General features: G+C 39.0%; 1 protein-coding gene across 2 annotated transcripts in view; it reads left to right on the top strand.

Moving 5' to 3' along the window:
* Positions 1-3,752: 3,752 nt before the first annotated feature.
* The window catches only part of gpr137bb (G protein-coupled receptor 137Bb), a 23,392-nt gene continuing 7,178 nt past the window's right edge, over positions 3,753-19,966 (top strand). The window contains exons 1-7 of one of the 2 annotated variants that reach the window (XM_042427123.1): positions 3,753-4,509; positions 8,928-8,977; positions 9,123-9,345; positions 10,790-10,939; positions 12,203-12,331; positions 12,641-12,762; positions 12,851-13,006. In XM_042427123.1, coding sequence (XP_042283057.1) covers positions 4,096-4,509; positions 8,928-8,977; positions 9,123-9,345; positions 10,790-10,939; positions 12,203-12,331; positions 12,641-12,762; positions 12,851-12,992 — 1,230 coding nt within the window. In that variant the 5' untranslated portion in view covers positions 3,753-4,095 and the 3' untranslated portion in view covers positions 12,993-13,006. Of the gene's footprint in view, positions 4,510-8,927; positions 8,978-9,122; positions 9,346-10,789; positions 10,940-12,202; positions 12,332-12,640; positions 12,763-12,850; positions 13,597-19,966 lie in introns of those variants that run through there. The other variant, XM_042427114.1, reaches the window with a different exon arrangement.

The following is a 19,966-nucleotide window of genomic DNA, read 5'->3' as shown; positions in this document are numbered from 1 at the left end:
GGATTATTACATAAAGTAACAGTTGGTTGCAGTTATCAGTTCTCTGTGTGCGGTTTAATAATCCTCAACCAGAGTCCTTCTTCAAGACCAGGACCAGCAGACGGAGGATGGAGGACGTGTCAGACTGGACTTCACTGCTGCTAATTGATAATTCATTAATGATGAACTAGATAATGTAGATCCAGATGATATGAAGTCAATGTGACTCTGGAAAGGGAACATTTTCTAAAGATCTGAATATTTTCTTTATTACTTTTCCTTTCATATGTGTATTTAGTGTTTATGTGTTTGGTTTCAGGCTCAATATGAATATGAAGGTTCAGTGAGTTCAGCAGCTGAGTTTTACAATATTTATGATCTGTCAACATGCATTTAGTCCTGAAGGTTCAACCACAACAAAGGAAGAACATCCTTTTATATTTTTACATTTGCTAAAACTGTAAAACACTTTGCAAGATTTCTTTTTTTTTTTTAGCTGCATTACAGAAACAAACAATTCATCATCTGTTCTTTGTCTCTTCACTTGTGATTCTTGTATCTAGTTGGTGGTTTTTTATTCTCTTCTGAAGGTGCTGCAGAATTTACTGATTTGACTCATTTTAATAACTTTTTTTTTTTTGTGCGGATTCATACAGTTTTATAACTATCAGAAATATTTGTTTCTTTATCAAAGCTCAGGTTAAAAATAAACAACTGTGTGGACACGTAGATGCTAATCATGATCACATTTTCATACTTTTAACCCTTAGTCTGCAAAAAGAAGCGATGACAAAAAACTAAAAAGGAGCCTCACAGTCTTAGACAATGGACCCACATAGTGATGATGATGATGATGATTATATGATGTAAAACTGGAACATGAAGGAGACTTTCCCAGACTTTCTCGTTTCATCAACTTCTTTATTCAAACAGCATTTGAACATTTATTGAAATGAAAGCATGTGAGAAGTTTAGAGGGAAAAATCGCTATTTGGTGGAGCTGTTAACAACTCATAGACATGTGAAATGTGACCCCGACTACACACTGCTTTTTGTAAGACGTCAAAAGCCAAAAAGGTTGGAAACCACTGGTTTCATCTTTAACAATGTGTTGTATTTTAAAAGCTTGTTATATTATCCATTGTGTCAAATCTTCATCTGAAAAGTAACTAAAGCTGTCAAATAAATGTAGTGGAGTAGAAAGTACAATATTTCCCTCTGAAATGTAGAAAGTAGCATCACATGGAAATACTCCAGTAAAGAACAAGTACCTCTAACTGTACTTAAGTAAATGAAGTATAATCTGATTATCAGGAGGACATTCAGTCACTACATCCTATAAAACATGACGGTGGTAATAAATAATCACATTCATGCTGCAGCAGGACAGATAAAAAGCTTCATTAAAGGTGTTTTTAATAACCGGATCTTTGATTTTTGTTTGAAGCCAAATATCTAAATGATCAGACGTCATCTCGCAGCAGGAAAGGAAAACTAGAGCTGCGAATAAAATCGGAGCTGCAGGAGTGTGTGCGTCTTTGTCGTCAGATGAGACGAGCTGCACAGCATCCCTGATTATCTAACACGACCTGCCTGTTATGTAACAGCAGAGAAGAAGAACCGCAGAGAGAGAAGAAGAAGAAGAGGAGGAGGAGGAGGAGGTTTATATTAGGGTTAGACTGATATCAGGGCCGATACCAGTCATTCACTGAAGCAGAGAGGATGATATATTTACTACACAACTGATCAATACTGCACCAGCTGGGAACTTTACACATTCTATATATTTTAGAAAACACTCAAAAGCTTTAGTTTATGATTTTTCTGCCATGAAAAAGGGCAAATTTTAACATGATTTTCTTCTTCTCGTTGCTGTTTTCACTATAAAATATAAATATTGTACGAATGCTAGAAGTATGTAAGCAAATGTAAATCTACATAAAATGCACTTTGATGCAAGACTGTGGATATTCAAACTGGAGGAAACTGATTCCAGTTCCTACCATGTTTAGTGATAAAGCCTCGTGTTAAAGTGTGTGGGCAGTAGTGAGCTAGCATGCTAGTTAGCAGCATAGCCTTGACAGACTTTGAGCTACATCTTAATTCTATAATTCTCTCCTTTCAGCTGATTCTAGTTCCTACCATGTTTAGTGATAAAGCCTCGTGTTAAAGTGTGTGGGCTGTAGTGAGAGAGCATTGAGCATGCTAGCTCCAGTTGTTGAGCTAGCATGCTAGTTAGCAGCGTAGCCTTGACAGACTTTGAGCTACATTTTAATTCTATTTCAAAATCAGTTATATATATATATCAGTTATATTGACATGTGCAAACCATGACATTGACCGTACTTTTTATTTTAAGTGGGCAGGTGAAAATAATTTTTTGGCTACTTGTTTTCCACTGATGAGAAGTTGGACTGAACCCTCGACTCACGTTGAGCAGATTGAGATGAACAGACTGATAAATAGCCATATTAAATTAATTTAACTGATATACACTCAAATAGAAATAAATTGATATAAATTAATATAAATAGCTAATTATTTAACCCATTTCACTGTTATTGTGGCTGCCTCTGCCGCTACCGCCGTCACAGTACACTATCAAACAAGACTATTATCATTATTACATTATATTGCTGTATTATTATTATTATCATTATTATTATAATAATTATTGACGCTCTCACTTTTTCTTTCTCCCCCTCCTCTCTCTCTCTTCTTCTCTCACTTTCATTCACCCCCCCTTCCCCTTTCCCACAATCAACCCATATTCCTTAGTTGCTTTCTACACTTTACTATCTTTTTCATTGTAATATGATGTTGTCATTGCTGTTGTTTGTCATTATTTTTGTTTGTTTGTCTATTTGCTTGATTTGTCTTTTATTTATTTATTTTTTCCTTCCCACTATGTCTTGTCAACAATATCACCAATAAAAAAAACAAAACAAAAAAAAAAACAGACTGATAAATATATATGTGTGTGTGTCTACATATATATCTGCTTTGTTTTAGTTGCTCTGAAGGCAGATTTTTTTTTTCTCACACTGACAAGTTTAAAAAATGCAGGAAAATTCTTGTTTCACTTAAGAAGGAACGAACTCTTTAAAATAATTTATAGATGAATTAATTCATACATTTGTTCATTTAGTCAATAACTGATTTTCTCATTTAGTCTTTCATAAATTCATTTCCTGTTGTTCATTCACTCAATCATTGAAGTTCATTCATTCATTCATAAATTCCATATAGTGGTTTCACTCATTCACCAGTTCAAAATAATTAATCAAGTAATTAATTCATATATTTATTCATTCAGTCATCTGTTTATTCACTCATTCATTATTAATTAATTCATGTATTCATTCATTCTCTCACTCACTCATTTATCATTAATTCATTCGTTCTCTCTAATTTGTTTGTTTATTCATTCATCAATTCCATTTAAACATTTAATTCATTCATTCAATTTTCAATCATTGTTCACTTGTTCATTTTTAATTTATTCATTTCTTCATTTGTTCTGACATTCATTCATTCACCATCACTTCTGTCACTCATTCGTTCATACTCTCCCTCCTTCCTTTATTCTTCAGTCATGTTTCATTCAACACGTTAATCTAAATCCACCAGTATCTGTGTGATACTGGCCATTTAAAACCAGTATCAGTCAAAGATGAATGACGCTGCTGTGTGTGTGTGTGTGTGTGTGTGTGTGTGTGTGCATGTGCATGCATGCGTGTGTGTGTGTGTGTGTGTGTAGGTTTACCTCTCTCTCCTTCCAGATCCATCTCTCCACCTTCCTCTCCTCTCTGCAGCATCCCTCCTCCTGCTCAGCCAATCGCCTGCTGGGAAGCAGGATCATGTGACCGACAGCCACCAATACTCTCCACCAGGCACCGGCAAAAAGAGGGGCGGTGTCCCTCCTCCTCCTCCTCCTTCTCCTCCTTCTCCTCCTCCTCCTCCTCCTCCTCTCTGAGTCAGACGGTGTGTCTGGATGTTGAAGGATCCGTTTAACGAGCTGAGACACGTTTCTGCTTCTTCCTCCGGAGGTCGAGGGCCACCGGTCTGTCTGTAAGCCCGCTCCCTCCCTCCCTCTCCTGGGGAAACACCGGGGAGATGAATGGGGAGGCGATGGAGGGGAACCCGGCGCAGCAGCAGCAGCAGCAGCAGCAGCATGCCGGCAACGGCACACACCTCCCTCCCCCTCCCACCATCACGCCGGCCATCCCCCCCTACGTGAAGCTGGGTCTGACCATCGCCTACACCATCTTCTACTCGCTGCTCTTCGCCTTCGTGTACGCTCAGCTCTGGCTGGTGCTGCGATACCGACACAAGCGTTTCAGCTACCAGACGGCCTTCCTGTTCCTGTGTCTGCTGTGGGCCGCTCTGCGCGCCCTGCTCTTCTCCTTCTACTTCAGAGACTGCGTGACTGCCAACGCGCTCGGACCCTTCGCCTTCTGGCTGCTCTACTGCTTCCCCGTCTGCCTGCAGTTCTTCACGCTCAGCCTTATGAACCTCTACTGCGCACAGGTGAGGGCGGCACCGGTACTGGTGCCGGTGGAGGAGGTGCTGGTGTAACTGGGTCACTGGTTCTTTAAAGAATAACTTCACAGTGGCTACAAAATCTTGTTTTTGCTGACCTCTGGTGGTCTTACTTCTCACCTTGCTGCCGTGATGTAGCAGCGTACTTGAGGGTGTGGTCAGGACACCGTGACATCACCGTCGGGTGTGGTTACAGGTGCGACAGAGCACACCTCTTACCACAATGACCACACGATGTGAAACCAAGCGGCAGCAATCACGGCTTGAAATTGAAGCCAATGAGGAAGTCCACTGAAGTGCCACCGACAGCTGTTAGCTGCTCCAACTGTCTCCCATTCAAAAAGCTTCAACTTCTCTCTAGAAATAATAAGTCAATCAGACGCTCTAATAAGTGTGCTGGTGGTCATTTTGGAAATTATTGCTCCGTTAATAAGATTTGAAGACTTATAGTAGCTGTGATGTCTGCCGTGTGGATGTTGATTGACAGCTGTGATTGACAGTTGACTCACCTGCTGCTCTCCTCGGCGCCAGGACTCACACTGACTCAGACTACAAGAGTTTAATGTTACTTAATTTACCCGTTACTTGATACCTGTTAGCATAATTTCGCTAAAGTAGCTAACGTTAGCTCAAATGTGCAGCGCTCGGTGTTTCCAGTAAGCTAGCGTTAGCTTGGGTCCGAGGTAGCGGGGCGTGTTTCCAGAGCAATGTGTGACGTCACACCTCGTTACGTCCATCTTTACATACACACTATGTGTGAAACAGTGTTTTTTAGCCTGGTGTTAAAGTTGCCATAATGAATGTCTTCATACTATATTGGTCTGAATATAAAACAATATTCTGGAAATTACATTTGAAAAATTGTGGTCATCTTATATTCGCGGACAAGACAATTCACAAGTTGAGATCTTCTTTTTGAACGGAGAGAGTAAAGCTTGATTTATGTAAGATCAGAGCTGGTTGTGGTCCATGTCAGAAATCTAATGGTGTGTTCAGACAGATCATGAAGCAAACCTTTCGAGGAAGACTACTGTCTTATCTTTGCATTAATAGTCTGTCAAGGAAACCTTCACAGGATGAATGTGTAATGTGTTGGTTGTGGCTCGTAGTGATGAACCTACAGAGAACTATCAGAGACTCTGCAGCTCCTCTCGGCTTTACGGAGCTTTATAGTGAGTTTCAGCTCATTGTTTATCTGTCCGGCTGCAACTTTACTGTTCTGGTTCACTCTCAGCGCTCTATTAGCGCCGTTTTCAGAGAAAAAGCTGTAAAAAGTCACTGTACACTACCTGCTCAGCACCAAACAGACACAGTTAGCTGTAGACTAGCTGGTGAACATAGTGGAGCATTTAGCAGCTAAAGAGCCAGATATTTCCCTCAGGAGTTGGTAGAGAGTAAAAACAGAGCTGAAAGAGAGTGAATATTGGACTTACATTCACCAGGTGGACTGATAAAAGCTTGCTGCAGATGTAGATTCATATGCAGTTTGCCATAATGGCCGCATGCTCTGATATACATAGTTTTATGTTATAGAGATTTCCCAAATCTCTGCAAAGATAATGTGATCCATAGAGCAACAGCTACATTTATGACAGGTTGAAATAAACTGTGGTTTCCTTCAAGCCAAAAGAGTTATGCAACAAAATGGGTCATATCCGACTCAAAACCCAATACTTGGGACCTGTTACGTTCCGGTCGGGTAGCAGAAGACTTTGTAAACTTACATCTTTCAGGAGTGAGATGGTGAGAACTTGAGATTAATTGTTGTTCACAGCACAAACTTACTGCTCCAAGTTGTTTATTGTTGGTCACCTCTTGTGGTTTTGTTGCAAGACGTTTGTTTTCCAGTGGACCAACGTCCCTACATGGTTCTGAAGTTTGTTAAACCCTCGTGATTGACATTACAGATGAAGGACCAGCAGCTTCGCCCTCACAGTGCATTACATTTATTTCCATTGATTTTTAAAGTGAGGAGTGTCTGTTGTTCACTCAAGGATAATGATGCACCCGTCAATCAGATTTCCGTCCGTGCTGAAAGACACAAATGTCAATGCACATGAAGGTTTTCAGGACAAACAGATTTGTGACAGATCATTGCTTTCATTTGGCAGATGAATTTGCTCAAAGCGAGATACATTTTTCCTGCACATATGCATGTCAACAGCAGGGCTGGATTTACCTCCTGTGGGACCCCCCACTACACATGGTAGTACTAAAGAGCTGAAATGATGGTTAATTATGAAAGATGCTCTGAAAGTTCTCAGGTAGAAGCTTCTCAAATGTGAATTTTTGCTAGTTTTACCAGTTTTCCATTATGTAGTCATCTGAATATGTTCACTTGGACTTCAGGGAAGAATGATCCACATTTTATACACTGAACTATCAATGGATTTTTAAATAAAATAATAGTTTGTTGCAGCCTTACAGCACTCCTCTGTTGGAACAATACAACCTGTCTCTCTAAAATTACTAACGTCATGAGAGTCCCTCTTCAAGACCAGAATAACAAGATGTTCAGATTGGACTAATTTGTGATTGATCAGATTATGTAAATCCAAATGATGTGGGGTGAACCTGGGCAGTGCCCCGCTTTTCCCAGTTGGTAATCCAGCCTTGGTCCAGAGTCATTTGGAGTTCAGTGTCTTGCTCAAGAGCAGTTTGACGTGTGGACAGCAGGAGCCAGGGATTGGACCACCAACCCTACGATTATTGGACGAGCCCCTCTACCTCCTGAGGTACAGCTGCCCCTGTTGCCATTCAGCTAATGTTAAGGACTTTATCTCGGGCTAAATGGGAACCAACAGAGTTGGATAAATCGTATAACACTGAACTGAGAGTTCTGTCATAAATTCTGTCATTTTTTGGGGGGTAATCAGTGGAACAGCTGCCTCTCCTCTGCACCCATTTATCCACAGCAGCTGCTGGATTCTGAAATAGACCCAAAAATAAAGACAAGCCTCTTCACCAGCAGCTTTAAATCATGAGAGCTGAGATGACGCAGAATCTTTTCCCAACCAAATACTACGGTGTCTTTTTTCTCTAATGAGGGCACCTTCAGGAAGTGATCAATGAAATGAGTGTTGGCTCAGAGGCAACCTTCTGAAGTGAATACCCTCCACATTCATCAGCCTAAAAGTTGATCTCCACAGCTCTCCTGTAGAGGACCTGGCTCACAGTGGCCCGTGGAAGTTTTTCTAGGACTTTACAGTTAACGGCATCCTGTCACATCTCTCACACCTCTTGCGTACAAGGAGGAATTAGGATCTAATGATTGTATGACAGGAAAGTCAGGGCATCTTTAAAGTCCTTAAAATTAAACCTCTGGGGAGCATTAATATGGGGAGTAGTAGTTGAATTGTCTTGTCATGAACTAGAGCTGTTGCTTTTTCAACAAGTATGAACAAATTCTAACCAACAATTTGTTCAAATTAATTGGAACAAGACCTACATACCGTAATGTGTCTGTGACTGTCATAAGTATATATGGCCAACGATGTCCATCTGTCAGTGGACAGAGAGAGCGTCTTACTGCTCAGTATAGTATTTATATTTTCCTGTGTGGTGTCATACGACCGCACTATGCTGCACTGTGTCAGACGAGGTTGTAGAGTTGATGTTGCTTTGCTCGTTTGATGCCTCCACTGACTCACTTGTTGTCTTGTAGATTAAAGCAGCTCTCTAGAAAATACCTCCACACACTGCTTCCTGCTTCTCAGATCCTTTAGTGTCGTGATTATCCAATCAGGACGGCTTTGCTCCCTACTGTCCTTCTCCATTTTTATTTATTAGCTTTACTTTACTGACAGATCAAAGGCCGTACGATAGGTCAAACTACTTCAAGTGGTCCGTTGCACTTACACCTCATCATGACCCGATGGTTTGAACCACAGCGCTACATCATTACAGGAGAAACACTGTTAGCTAGTTGAGGCAGCTGGAAATTGAGCTGCCCACCTGTACAGCAGGTGTGATGGGGGAAACCTGTGAAGTCTGCAATGTTTTACAAGTCAGAAACAAAATCCTGCAGATGGACTGTGAGACAGTCATGGTCTGTTAACATCCTGCTTGTCATCTGGGACAACGATTGGCCTGAAGCCACATGACCATCTACCCAACCCATCTTTGTGGACGCCCCATTGGTTCATATGTGTCTGGATGTATATGACTGGTTGTCTTTTATATTTTTTTTTAACCTTTTTTCATACCTAACTCACTCTATTTAAATGTTATCTGTAATGTGTCCATAAAAAGTCAGAAAATGAAAAAAACAATAAATTATCAAAATACTTGGTGATTCATTTTTATTGCAATTGACTAGTCGACTAACCAGGAACGAGAGCAAAGGTTTGGAGGTCTGGAACCAGACTGATGTATACGAGTATAATCAGTCTTTGTCTTTCTCACAGGTTTACTTCAAGGCGAAGTCCAAATACACACCTGCACTGCTCAAGTACAGGTAACTTCCTTAAACGTATTGATGAATCAGACCAAACATCATGTTAAAACTGTTTTAAGCATGTTTAAATACCGTTTTTGCTTATAAATGGTACTGTTTGGTTTCAGAGATCTTTCAGAACTGTATCTCATCTTTTCTCATGCAGACTTCCTCTGTACCTGGTCTTCCTGGGTGTCAGTCTTCTCTTCCTGGTGGTTAATCTGGTCTGTGCGTTGTTGGTCAAGATGACCGCCGCCGACGTCAAGACCATCGTCCTGGTGAGGGTAACCATCAACGACAGCCTGTTCGTCCTCTGCGCCGTCTCGCTATCCGTCTGCCTCTACAAGGTCGCCAAGATGTCGCTGGCCAACATCTACCTGGAGTCAAAGGTCAGGCCAACCACGACAGACTTCTCTACCACCTCTGAACCACTAGATTATGTTTACAGCTCCATTCTTTATTAGAGGAGCCATATTATGCTTTTTATGATTTTCTGTTATTTTTATACTGTCATGATGCCGGATGTTAAACATGGACAAAGGTTCAAAACTGCTGCCTGCAAGTCAAAAGTCAGGGCTCCATCCTGCCTTAAATGCATCGTTTGTAACGTTGCCTCTACTTCCTCCTCGTGATGACGTCAGGTTGTTCGCGTAGCCTTTGTTGCTGAGGTTTTTCCATGTCTTTGCTTTGTCCACTCGCATATTTGGGATCAGATTTTGGCTCCAACCATAGACTGTATATAAAGACGTATCAGTCTACAGCTCCAACCTGTACGGATGGATGTGAGAAGTTTCCATTTGGAGTGAAGAAGGAGAAAAAGAAGTGAAATCCTGCTACTATAGTTTGTTTACGTAGCCTCCGGAGCCAGACGAAGCTTCCTGAAGCTGACCAATCAGAACAGAGTGGGCTCATCAGGAGGCGGGGCCTTAAAGAGACAGGAGCTAAAACGTCCTGTTTCAGACAGAGGCTGAACTGAGGGGCTGCATAAAGGACCAGTAGAAGATAAATAAGGAGTTTTTAACTGGAAATCATGCAAAGATATTCCAGTAGAGCCACGGGATATAAATATAGAGCTGGAAATGTGCAATAAATGTTAACTTTATTATATAAAAATATTGTAAACAAACAATTAATCCATTACTGACTGTTTTTTGAACAAAACAGGGAATCTGATAACATCACTTTGGGCTTTTAGGAAACTGTGACAGAACTTTTTCACTGTTTTCTGGTGTTTCATAGACCTAACAATGGTGTATCGATAATGATAATAATAATAATCGTTAGTTGCAACCTATAAATTCAAGATTCACTTACCATCTTTTTTCCTGAGCTTTTCAGGAAATTTGTTCAGGTAACTCTGGGACACGGTTGGAAGCTCTGGAAAAGGTTTGTAAGTGAACCTTAAGTTTACAATATTTTCTCACACATACAGTTTTTATTCTGAAGGAGACGACTGAACCTCCAGCGCAGTATCTCTCTGTATCACGTTCATATCGGACGATTGCGTACGTCACAATTGTGCAATTAACGTCTGACGTGTTATTAACCGTTGCCATGATCTTTCATTAACCTTAACTATACTTTAGTTGCTGTGCGGAGATATTGCAGAATTGTAAAAAACATTGGCAGTGGATGTAAAAAAAACACTTTTCAATCAATTGTCAATTATGAATCTGGGTTTTGCGGAATATCAATGTTCTTGTCCACCATTAAGTTTAATAAGCTGATTCAAAAGGTCCAGTTTATGGCAGAGCATCTGATTAAGGTTTACCTGCTGATTGAATGTCTGTGCTGGATGATAATTAACGATGATACCTCTCTGTGTGTGTGCAGGGGACATCAGTGTGTCAGGTGACTCTGATCGGCATCATGGTGGTGCTGCTGTACTCGTCTCGAGCCTGTTACAACCTGGTGGTGCTCGCTCTGACCGACATCGAGACCATCAACTCCTTCGACTACGACTGGTACAACGTGTCCGACCAGGTGAGGTCTGCTCGTCGACAATGCGTCAACATGAAGAGAACGTATGTAACTCTTTGTTCATTGGCCAGCATGTTAGACGAGCATGGCAGGAGCCAATCAGCTCCTTTGATTGGTTACTTTGTCAGCTAGTCCAGTCCAGACAGTAGCACGGATATGTTTGGAGATGTAAGTGTCTCTCTGGTTCTATAGGAGGTTATTGTGCATGAATGAATATGTAAGTATGCTTTATAGTTTGTGCCATTGTTGTAAATATAAGATCGGTGAGTGTTCAGTGTTTTTATATGTGTAATGTAAAAGAAAACTGAATAACAGGTTATCATTTGATGTATTTCTTCAATATATCATACATGTTTCAGACAGTGTTTCAGTTCAGTTTAGTGTTAGTTTGTGTGTGCTGTGTCTATTCTAAACTTAGTTCTTTGCTGTGTAAGATGAGGCAGTTGTGTGTCCAACAGTTAAGTTTATTCTGTTATACCCTTACCTGAGCCAGTGATAAGATAAACTGTAGTTATGTAGATGTTTATGTGTAAAACTGATAAGCTTTAGAGGATAGTGTGTCTTAATATAGTAGTAATGTTATTTTGTGATGCTACTTGGTGCATACTTATGTACTGTCATATATGGTCGTGAAGAAAGTCTGTTCCTAGGTTAGCTGAACTTTTGACTTATGTTTCTATCTGAGGGTTGCTGACCTGTAAGGTTAGTAAACAGATGTCTTAAATTCTGTACGAGTAGTATTTAAGGGACTGGTTAACCTTTCAGACAAAGAAAAGATATCTAGGTGGTATCTTTGTCTCCAGAACTATGATGCATTATACTTCTGATTGTATTATTTGATTACACTATTTCATAAACTGACAATGCTCTCTTTGTGTGTTTATTGAGTGATCAGCAATTTCCCATTACAGTAACTTGACTTGTTATTGTACATTAACAAAGGTTGCAGTCTTGTTGTTTATTGCTAGTGTGAAAAGTTACTTTGAGCTATACGTTGGCTGTCCACTTAATTCTCTTTGAGACCGTGTGGACAAACTTTATAGGACTTTAATTAACTAATAGTGATTTTCTGTAAATCTCTGTTCTTCTAGAAACCACAAACATTTACCGAGTGTAAACCTGTACAGCCTTTATGTAAAGTATAAGAGACAGTTTTCTAGTCTTCTAGTGCATTTTGACAGATACAACACAGTGATATTAACCATCTTAACACCATCACAACATTTGACCCCTGAGCCCTGACCTCTGACCTCTGCCTGCCTCCAGGCGGACTTGCGGTCGTCGCTGGGAGACGCCGGTTACATCGTGTTCGGGGTGATTCTGTTCGTCTGGGAGCTGCTGCCCACCTCCCTGGTTGTCTTCTTCTTCAGGGTCCGACGGCCGCCGCAGGACAGGGTCAGTCCTCCCCGTCAGGGTCAGATGACCTCTGACCTCTGCAAGATATGCAGTATGCTTTTTATCCAAAGACGTCATCACATATGACTCTTTATTGGTAGCAGTTAAAAAAGAAATCGTGTTATTTTCCTTTGCTTGCAATTTTTCCTTGTTCCTGCAATTTTACTACAAAAAGACATAAAATATTGCATTTTTGGCCACAATAACCACAAAAAAACTGCAAAATCCTGGAGGGGCTGAGTATAGTAGCTACTGTTTGTGTCATTTAACCATTTAGTTTTGTTTTACGGTGACTTTTTGTCTCCACAGAGCACCGCTGGAATACCGAACCACGTTCTGTCCTCCAGAGGATATTTCTTCGACAACCCTCGTCGCTACGACAGCGATGACGACCTGGCGTGGAGCATTCCTCCCCAGAACGGCTCAGCGAGGTACAAACACAGACGGACTCTTGATCTTCTACTGTAACTCTCCAGTAAGAAGAATAATAATAAGTGTGTTCTCTCGTCTCTCTGACAGTCTTTCGTCCGACTGCTACGACTGGGGCAGCCGCCACAGCAGCTTCACTGTGCACACCAACAGTGACGAGCAGCGTCTGACCACCACCACCGCCGCCGCCGCCGCTGCTGCCGCCGCCGGAGAGCTCCACCCCTACCCATGACTCCCCTCTCCACTGTACAGCATCACTCTGCACTTTGACACCGATCAGTTATTGTGTTTGTTTCTATCACTGAATACTGTAGCGCCCCCGTCAGGCCAGTAACCGCAGCTAAAACCACAAAATGCTCCGATAACAGAATCAAAACACGAGAGCTGCAACCAACGATTAATAATTAGTTGTTTGATCCATTAAATTTCATAAAACGGTGAAAAATATTGATCAGTGTTTCCCAGAACACAAGACGACTCAAAGATATTCAGTTTACTGTCAGAGAGACTAAAGAAACCAGAAGCTTTAAGAAGGATTAATAATGGCAGTTAATTTAATAGTTGACAACTAATTGATTAATCGACTAATCGTTGCAGCTCTACACAATCACTCGTAGTTAATACGTGAGTGTTTTATGCTGCAAATTCTGAACATGAAAATGGCTTAAAAGTTAAACTCTTGGAATCAGCTGAATGCAACTCAGTCTGCTGATGAAGACCATGTGATATGGTCAAAAGCCAGTTGGATTGTAACTAAGTACTCTCTCTCTCTTTAGTACTGTACTTGAGTACAATTTTGAGGTACTTCACTTGAGTGTTTCCATGTGATGCTACTTTCTACTCCACTACATTTATTTGACAGCTTTAGTTACTTTCAGATTAAAATTTTACTTAAAATAAAATAATAATCATGATGAGCTCATAAATTACACCACATTGTTAAAGAGCATTAAAGATGGATTAAAGATCAATTAAAGGGGAATTCCAGCAATTAAATATTCCACTTTTATGAATCTGGGGGACTTGCGAGGGAACAGATTAAAGAAAGAATCAAATTTGAAGCTACAGAAGTTGAGATATCTTGTCTTTTAGGTCTTTGTTTGGGTAAAATAAACCCAGAACACTGGATCCTACATTTCCCATAATGCATCTGGATAATGTCTTTAGTTAGAGCCTCCCTGCCTGGTAACAACTGCTTAATTTATAATTCTATATTTTCTGTAATAAATTTGTGGTCTGTAAGCTCAAGCAGAGATAACCCTGATGACATCACCGTGACATCATCGGGGGTTATTTTGCTTTTACTTTGAAAGGCTCCCTCCGGAGCCACAGAAGACGTCATACGACTGTTTCCACAGGATGATTCGTACTCTCGATGACGAGTAAACTGATTTTCATGTGTTAAATGGACGGACTGGCCCTTTAAGTCTGTTGTTTATCAAACATTAAACTCTTTTGACGGCTTCAGCATGAGAGCAGCTTCCGAATTTGACCAAACACCGAGAGCGATAGACAAACAAGTTAATTTCCTGTCCTGAGTGTCCATGAAGAACTGTTTGAGTCATTTTGTTTCTGTTTCTTGACTGTTTGAGACAAAAACCTGTAAAAATTAATCTACAAGAGGTCACACACATGCACTACAATCTATATCCTGTATATATATATCAATACACAGACAGCTAATGTTTTTGATGTACACCTCAAAATATGTACTTCTTAACAAGACGTTTAATTGTGGGTTGAGTCTTAATCTCATTTCTTTGAAGAGTTTTCAAAAAAATGTTCATTGAGAAACATTTTAAATTTAAAGAATTGTGGAAAAAGTGGCGGCTAGTTAGAAAGTTTACAGTCACGAAGCATTTAACATGTTCACTGTGTTGGTTTAGCGTGTTAGCATGCTAACGTTTGCTAATTAGCACTAAAACAACAGTTTGTTTTGCGGGTATTTAATCGTAAATCAAAGTATTGGACAAACTGAACTGTTGACCAGATGATTAATGTTCTGCTGTTGGTTGAAAACGTCCTAAACTTTAATATTTAGTTCTTGCTGGAGATGAAAAGAAGCTAACGTTAAATCTCCTCTCAGATCGATACCGAAGCTTAATGCACAAAACTTTGTAGAAAAGCATCAGAACAAACCTGTAATACAGGTTATTAAAGCAGAGCTGTTCTGCACACATGCATATTTACATTTCTTTACCAGTTTTAATGTAAACAGGAAGCTGCTGATTGTATTAACAGCAGTATTAACACCCTAAACACCTTTTTTTAGCCTGAAAGTTTACACAAAGTGACGCAGAATTTTAAAAAATGGAAATATTTCACAATTTTTACATTTTTTTGTTCAGCTGATACACATTTTTGTAGACTGTAGAGTGTTCTGTGTTCAATTTGTGTTTATCTATTGAAAAATCACATTTTAAAAATGTTCGTCCCATTTAATAACACTTTCGGTAACATAATGAGCTTGTGAAGTTTTTTCTCTATAACAAACAGTATAAAACCTAAAGAATAAACTCTGCAAGCTTCAGTAAAGATTAATCATCCATTTATTATTAACTGATGAAGTTTTTATGAATGAAAAACAGACTTTTGGTTCAGAAGTTTGGTGAAGTTTGTTCCATGATCACAGTTCATCCTCTGGGGAGCGTCGGTTTGTTTCCATTCAGCCTTTTTTAGGCATTTTTTTCAGTTTGCACATCAAAAACTGTGAGCGGAAAAGTGTAAATATAGAAATCAAAAAGAGACAAAATGCGATGGAAACAGATTTAGTGAATAAACGCTGACGTACAGGAAGCATGTGACGTTTTTCAAATTCAAATTCAAATTCAAATAAGCTTTATTGACAGATCAGAAACCTGCCAAAGCAGTACAGAAAATTATAAACATTGACAGATTATTAATAATTTTACAATAACGTAAATATAAACAATAATATTAAATACAATAAAAAGCTTTTTTTTACAGATGTAATCACAGAAACTTTTACTACAGAGCTTATTTCTCTCACATTATGACAAGACTTCATATATTTTGCAGCTTTTACTGCACGTAGATACGACGGTTTCTGAAGATCACAGATATATACGATTTATTTTACTGTGTCCACTCAGTCTGTACGTCGTCAAAGTTTCCTCAGTTTCCTTTCAGTCGCGGTGGTCAGGTACTCTCAGTGTCAGCTCTCTTCTTCTTCTTCTTCTTCTCTTGGTGGCGTTCAGTACGTTTCTGTTACGCTTCCAACAGCAGGAAGCTGTGATGTCATCACCAGGATGTGATGTCACGTTCTCATCGCTTCAGCTCTGACTGTCGCTCTGTTCATGTGACATCATCATCTTCTTCTTCTTCTTGTGTTTTTTACTGCACTCGACAGGAGAATCAACTATTAATATTCACAAAACAGCATTTTCTTTTATCAGTTTTCTGAATTTTAGGTTAAAATTTGCGCTTCATTCGGATGGAAACACGACTTCTGTGAACCAAATTTCACAGAGCAAGAGGAGAAAGTCAGCAGGATTCATCCTCCGGGGAGAAAGAACGAGATATCTGAGACGCTGCCGATATTTTGAGCACAGCTAAAAATCTTTAAAAGAACCTGAAATAACTTCTAAATAAGAAGAAAAAATGATTTTAAGACTCAACACCTCATTAAAGTCTTGTTTGATGGAAATAAAACTTGTGAAAACTGACTTTGCAGTGTTCAGAAAAAAGCTTGAATTCTATATTTCTAACAGACGCAGGTTTTGTAATTATTTGTACAGCTGAAGAGTCTCGCTGATGTGGAGACGATGTATTTTGTTGTTGAGCTTTTTTTTTGTGTGTGTGTTTGTTTGTTTGTGGTCGTGTGTTTGTGACGTGTTGATACGAAAACTAACACTGACAATAAAATGGCGAGTCATGACAACAAACACGCTTCAACATTTCATTTAAAAAAAAAAAAAAGTGACCAACAAGGTTCCAGATTAAACTCATCTTTATATTTTAAATTCTACTGGAATTACTGGCTGAATGCTTGAATATTTAACTCATCAAAACATCATAAAGCCTCAATAAAGAGACGAAATAGTGTGTTTTTTAGTGTAAAAGTAGCTGTACGGATAAAAAAGCAAATGTGTATGAAAAAGTAAAAGTACATAAGTATTATGAGCTTGATGTAGTTAAAGTATTGCAGTAAAAGTACATAAGTATTATGAGCTTGATGTAGTTAAAGTATTGCAGTAAAAGTACATAAGTATTATGAGCTTGATGTAGTTAAAGTATTGCAGTAAAAGTACATAAGTATTATGAGCTTGATGTAGTTAAAGTATTGCAGTAAAAGTACATAATTATTATGAGCTTGATGTAGTTAAAGTATTGCAGTAAAAGTACATAATTATTATGAGCTTGATGTAGTTAAAGTATTGCAGTAAAAGTAGTGGTTTGGTCCCTCTGACTGATATATTATTATATATGACATCATTAGATTATTAATAGTGAAGCATCAGTGTTAGAGCAGCATGTTACTGTTGTAGCTGCTGGAGGTGGAGCTAGTTTACACTACTTTATATACAGTTAGCTAGTTTAGTCCAGTGGTTCCCAACCTAGGGGTCGGGCCCCTCCAAAGGGTCAGCAGATAAATCTGAGGGGTGGTGAGATGATTAATGGGAGAGGAAAGAAGAAAAAACAAAGTTCTGATACACAAATCTGTTTTCAGTTTTTGGACTTTTTCTCTAATCTTTGATTTTTGCTGAAATATTGGATCATTTGAACATTTATTGAAATGAAAGCATGTGAGAAGTTTAGAGGGAAAAATCACTATTTGGTGGAGCTGTTAACAACTCATAGACATGTGAAATGTGACCCCGACTACACACTGCTTTTTGTAAGACGTCAAAAGACAAAAAGGTTGGAAACCACTGGTTTCATCTTTAACAATGTGTTGTATTTTAAAAGCTTGTTATATTATCCATTGTGTCAAATCTTCATCTGAAAAGTAACTAAAGCTGTCAAATAAATGTAGTGGAGTAGAAAGTACAATATTTCCCTCTGACATGTAGAAAGTAGCATCACATGGAAATACTCAAGTAAAGTACAAGTAAATATACTTTAGTAACTTTCCACCGCTGCTCCTGTAAAACCAGAACTTTAGAGGTGATGGTTGGTGAATTATTGACGAGGCTTCATGCTAAGCTAGGCTAACATCCTGACTCCGTCTCTGCAGTGAACACATGAAGAAGATGAAATCTATTTCCCAAAATGCTGAAACACAATATGTGAAGAAAATATTAAACTTGATGCAGATTTGACAAAAAACAAACAAAACAAAAACAAAAGTTCATTCAAGTCCAGAAATATTTATTCCTCTTTTCAAATAAATATCAACAGGTTCACACGTCAACATGGTGCAACTATATATATGCTCTTATAGATCTGAAAGCAAAAGAAATAAAACTTTATAACCTGTGCTGCCTTTTACAAACTGTACAGATGTGGACCGAACGTGACGAGCGTGAAGATCTGAAGCAGGTTTGTTTTTAAAGATTTAAAGGTGCAGTGCGCAGAATTTAGCGGCATCTAGCAGAACGGAAACAGTTTTAATTAGTATCTAATCAGCTGGAAATAAGAATCGTCGTGTTTTCGTCATCTTACAACGAGCCCTTTATATCTACAGAGGGAGCAGGTCCTCTTCCGTGTCGCACCGCCATGTTTCTACGGTAGCCCAGAGCGGACAAACCAAACACCTCACCGCTAGATGCCATTAAATCCTTCATACTGGTCCTTTGATGTTGAGGAGACTGTACAGGACGTCCAGCCGCTGGAGGGCATGCAAGGCTCAGAGGAAGGCATGCACACACACACACACACACACACACGCACACACACGCACACACACACACACACGCTTCGTATTTAGCAGATATAAATAAATAAACTCTCTCAGTCCGTCGTCTCGTCTCGTTCAGTTCGTTCCAGTTCAGATCGCAGCTTCACTGTTTCTGTTTATTTGTTTGTTCTTCAGTTGAAATGTTAGAAACATTCAGATTTAAATAAACTTTTTTGTGAGTTTTAGTTCGACCCTGCGGTCAGTTTAAACACTTCCTGCCCCCTTCACAATAAAAGCACAGACAGGTCAGAGTTTATACAGACAAACTAAACATGCTGCATTTCTTTAAGGTTTGATTCTCAAATATTTTCTTAAACTTAATAGATCTAAATGTGACTGTTTGTAGATAATAATAATTAAATTCACTTCATTCAGCATTTCCTCACCAGTTATATAGAATTATATCACCATCAGTGAGCAAACAGCATTTAGACCAAAGCTCACAAAACAAATATGTAAATAATAAAATAAATAAAATACAGGATTTTTTGTAGTTAATCAAGTAAATGTAAACAATTGGTGCTGAAACAATTATTATTTATATGATTGCCAATTTTAATGCATATTAATACTTTAAATGTCAAATAACATCAAACATTTGCTAATTTTGTTTTTGCTTTTTTGTTTTTTTTAGTGTTTATTGATTAGATGAAGAAGTTTAACGGAGCTCCTCATTCGTTCTGCTACCAGCAGTGATGCATAAAAACAAAAAAAAATATTTCTCACTATGAATCCAAAGAAGAAGAAAGAAGAAGAGCTACTGTGAGGATTTTACTGTGAAGGTGCAAACAGGAAGGTTCAGATCAGTTTGAAACACTCCAGCAGAGACACGGTTATGATAAAGATTCATCCCAGTGAAGGAGGCGGGAAGGATCTGCCTGCGAGACAAGACTCAGGGCGAAGCTCCAGCCTGAGAGTTTCACTTCCTCTTTAAGGAGAAACTTCCTGTTCACATTCAGCGTCACTGACGGCAGTTTTGTTTGTGATGAACAGATATTTATATCTTAACTTTAACCACCAACGAAAAAGCCTCTGAAGCAGTAAAGACAGGAAGTAGCAGAAGCTCAGTTTCTAACCGTTATTGTTATTTTATACATTTTTATTATTGAATCGTGATTTATTTATTTATTTATTTATTAGGCAAAAAAAAAAAACACTTAAACAAACTTATCAGTCGGTCTGAGAACTTATTGTAGCATCATAACTTAAACTGTACAGCTCAGCTGATCAAAGAATCAATAAGGTCAAAACAAACAAAAAATACACAATAACATGCAGGCAACTGAAAACTCTTTGGTCCAACTTTAAACTTTCTGCTGCAAAACAAACAAACGTCCAGAAAACAA

Source organism: Thunnus maccoyii, chromosome 2 (assembly GCF_910596095.1).
Source record: "Thunnus maccoyii chromosome 2, fThuMac1.1, whole genome shotgun sequence".
In the NCBI taxonomy this organism is placed as follows: Eukaryota; Metazoa; Chordata; class Actinopteri; order Scombriformes; family Scombridae; genus Thunnus; species Thunnus maccoyii.
The sequence above is the reverse complement of the archived record's forward strand: the minus strand, read 5'-3'. Positions and strand labels throughout refer to the sequence as shown.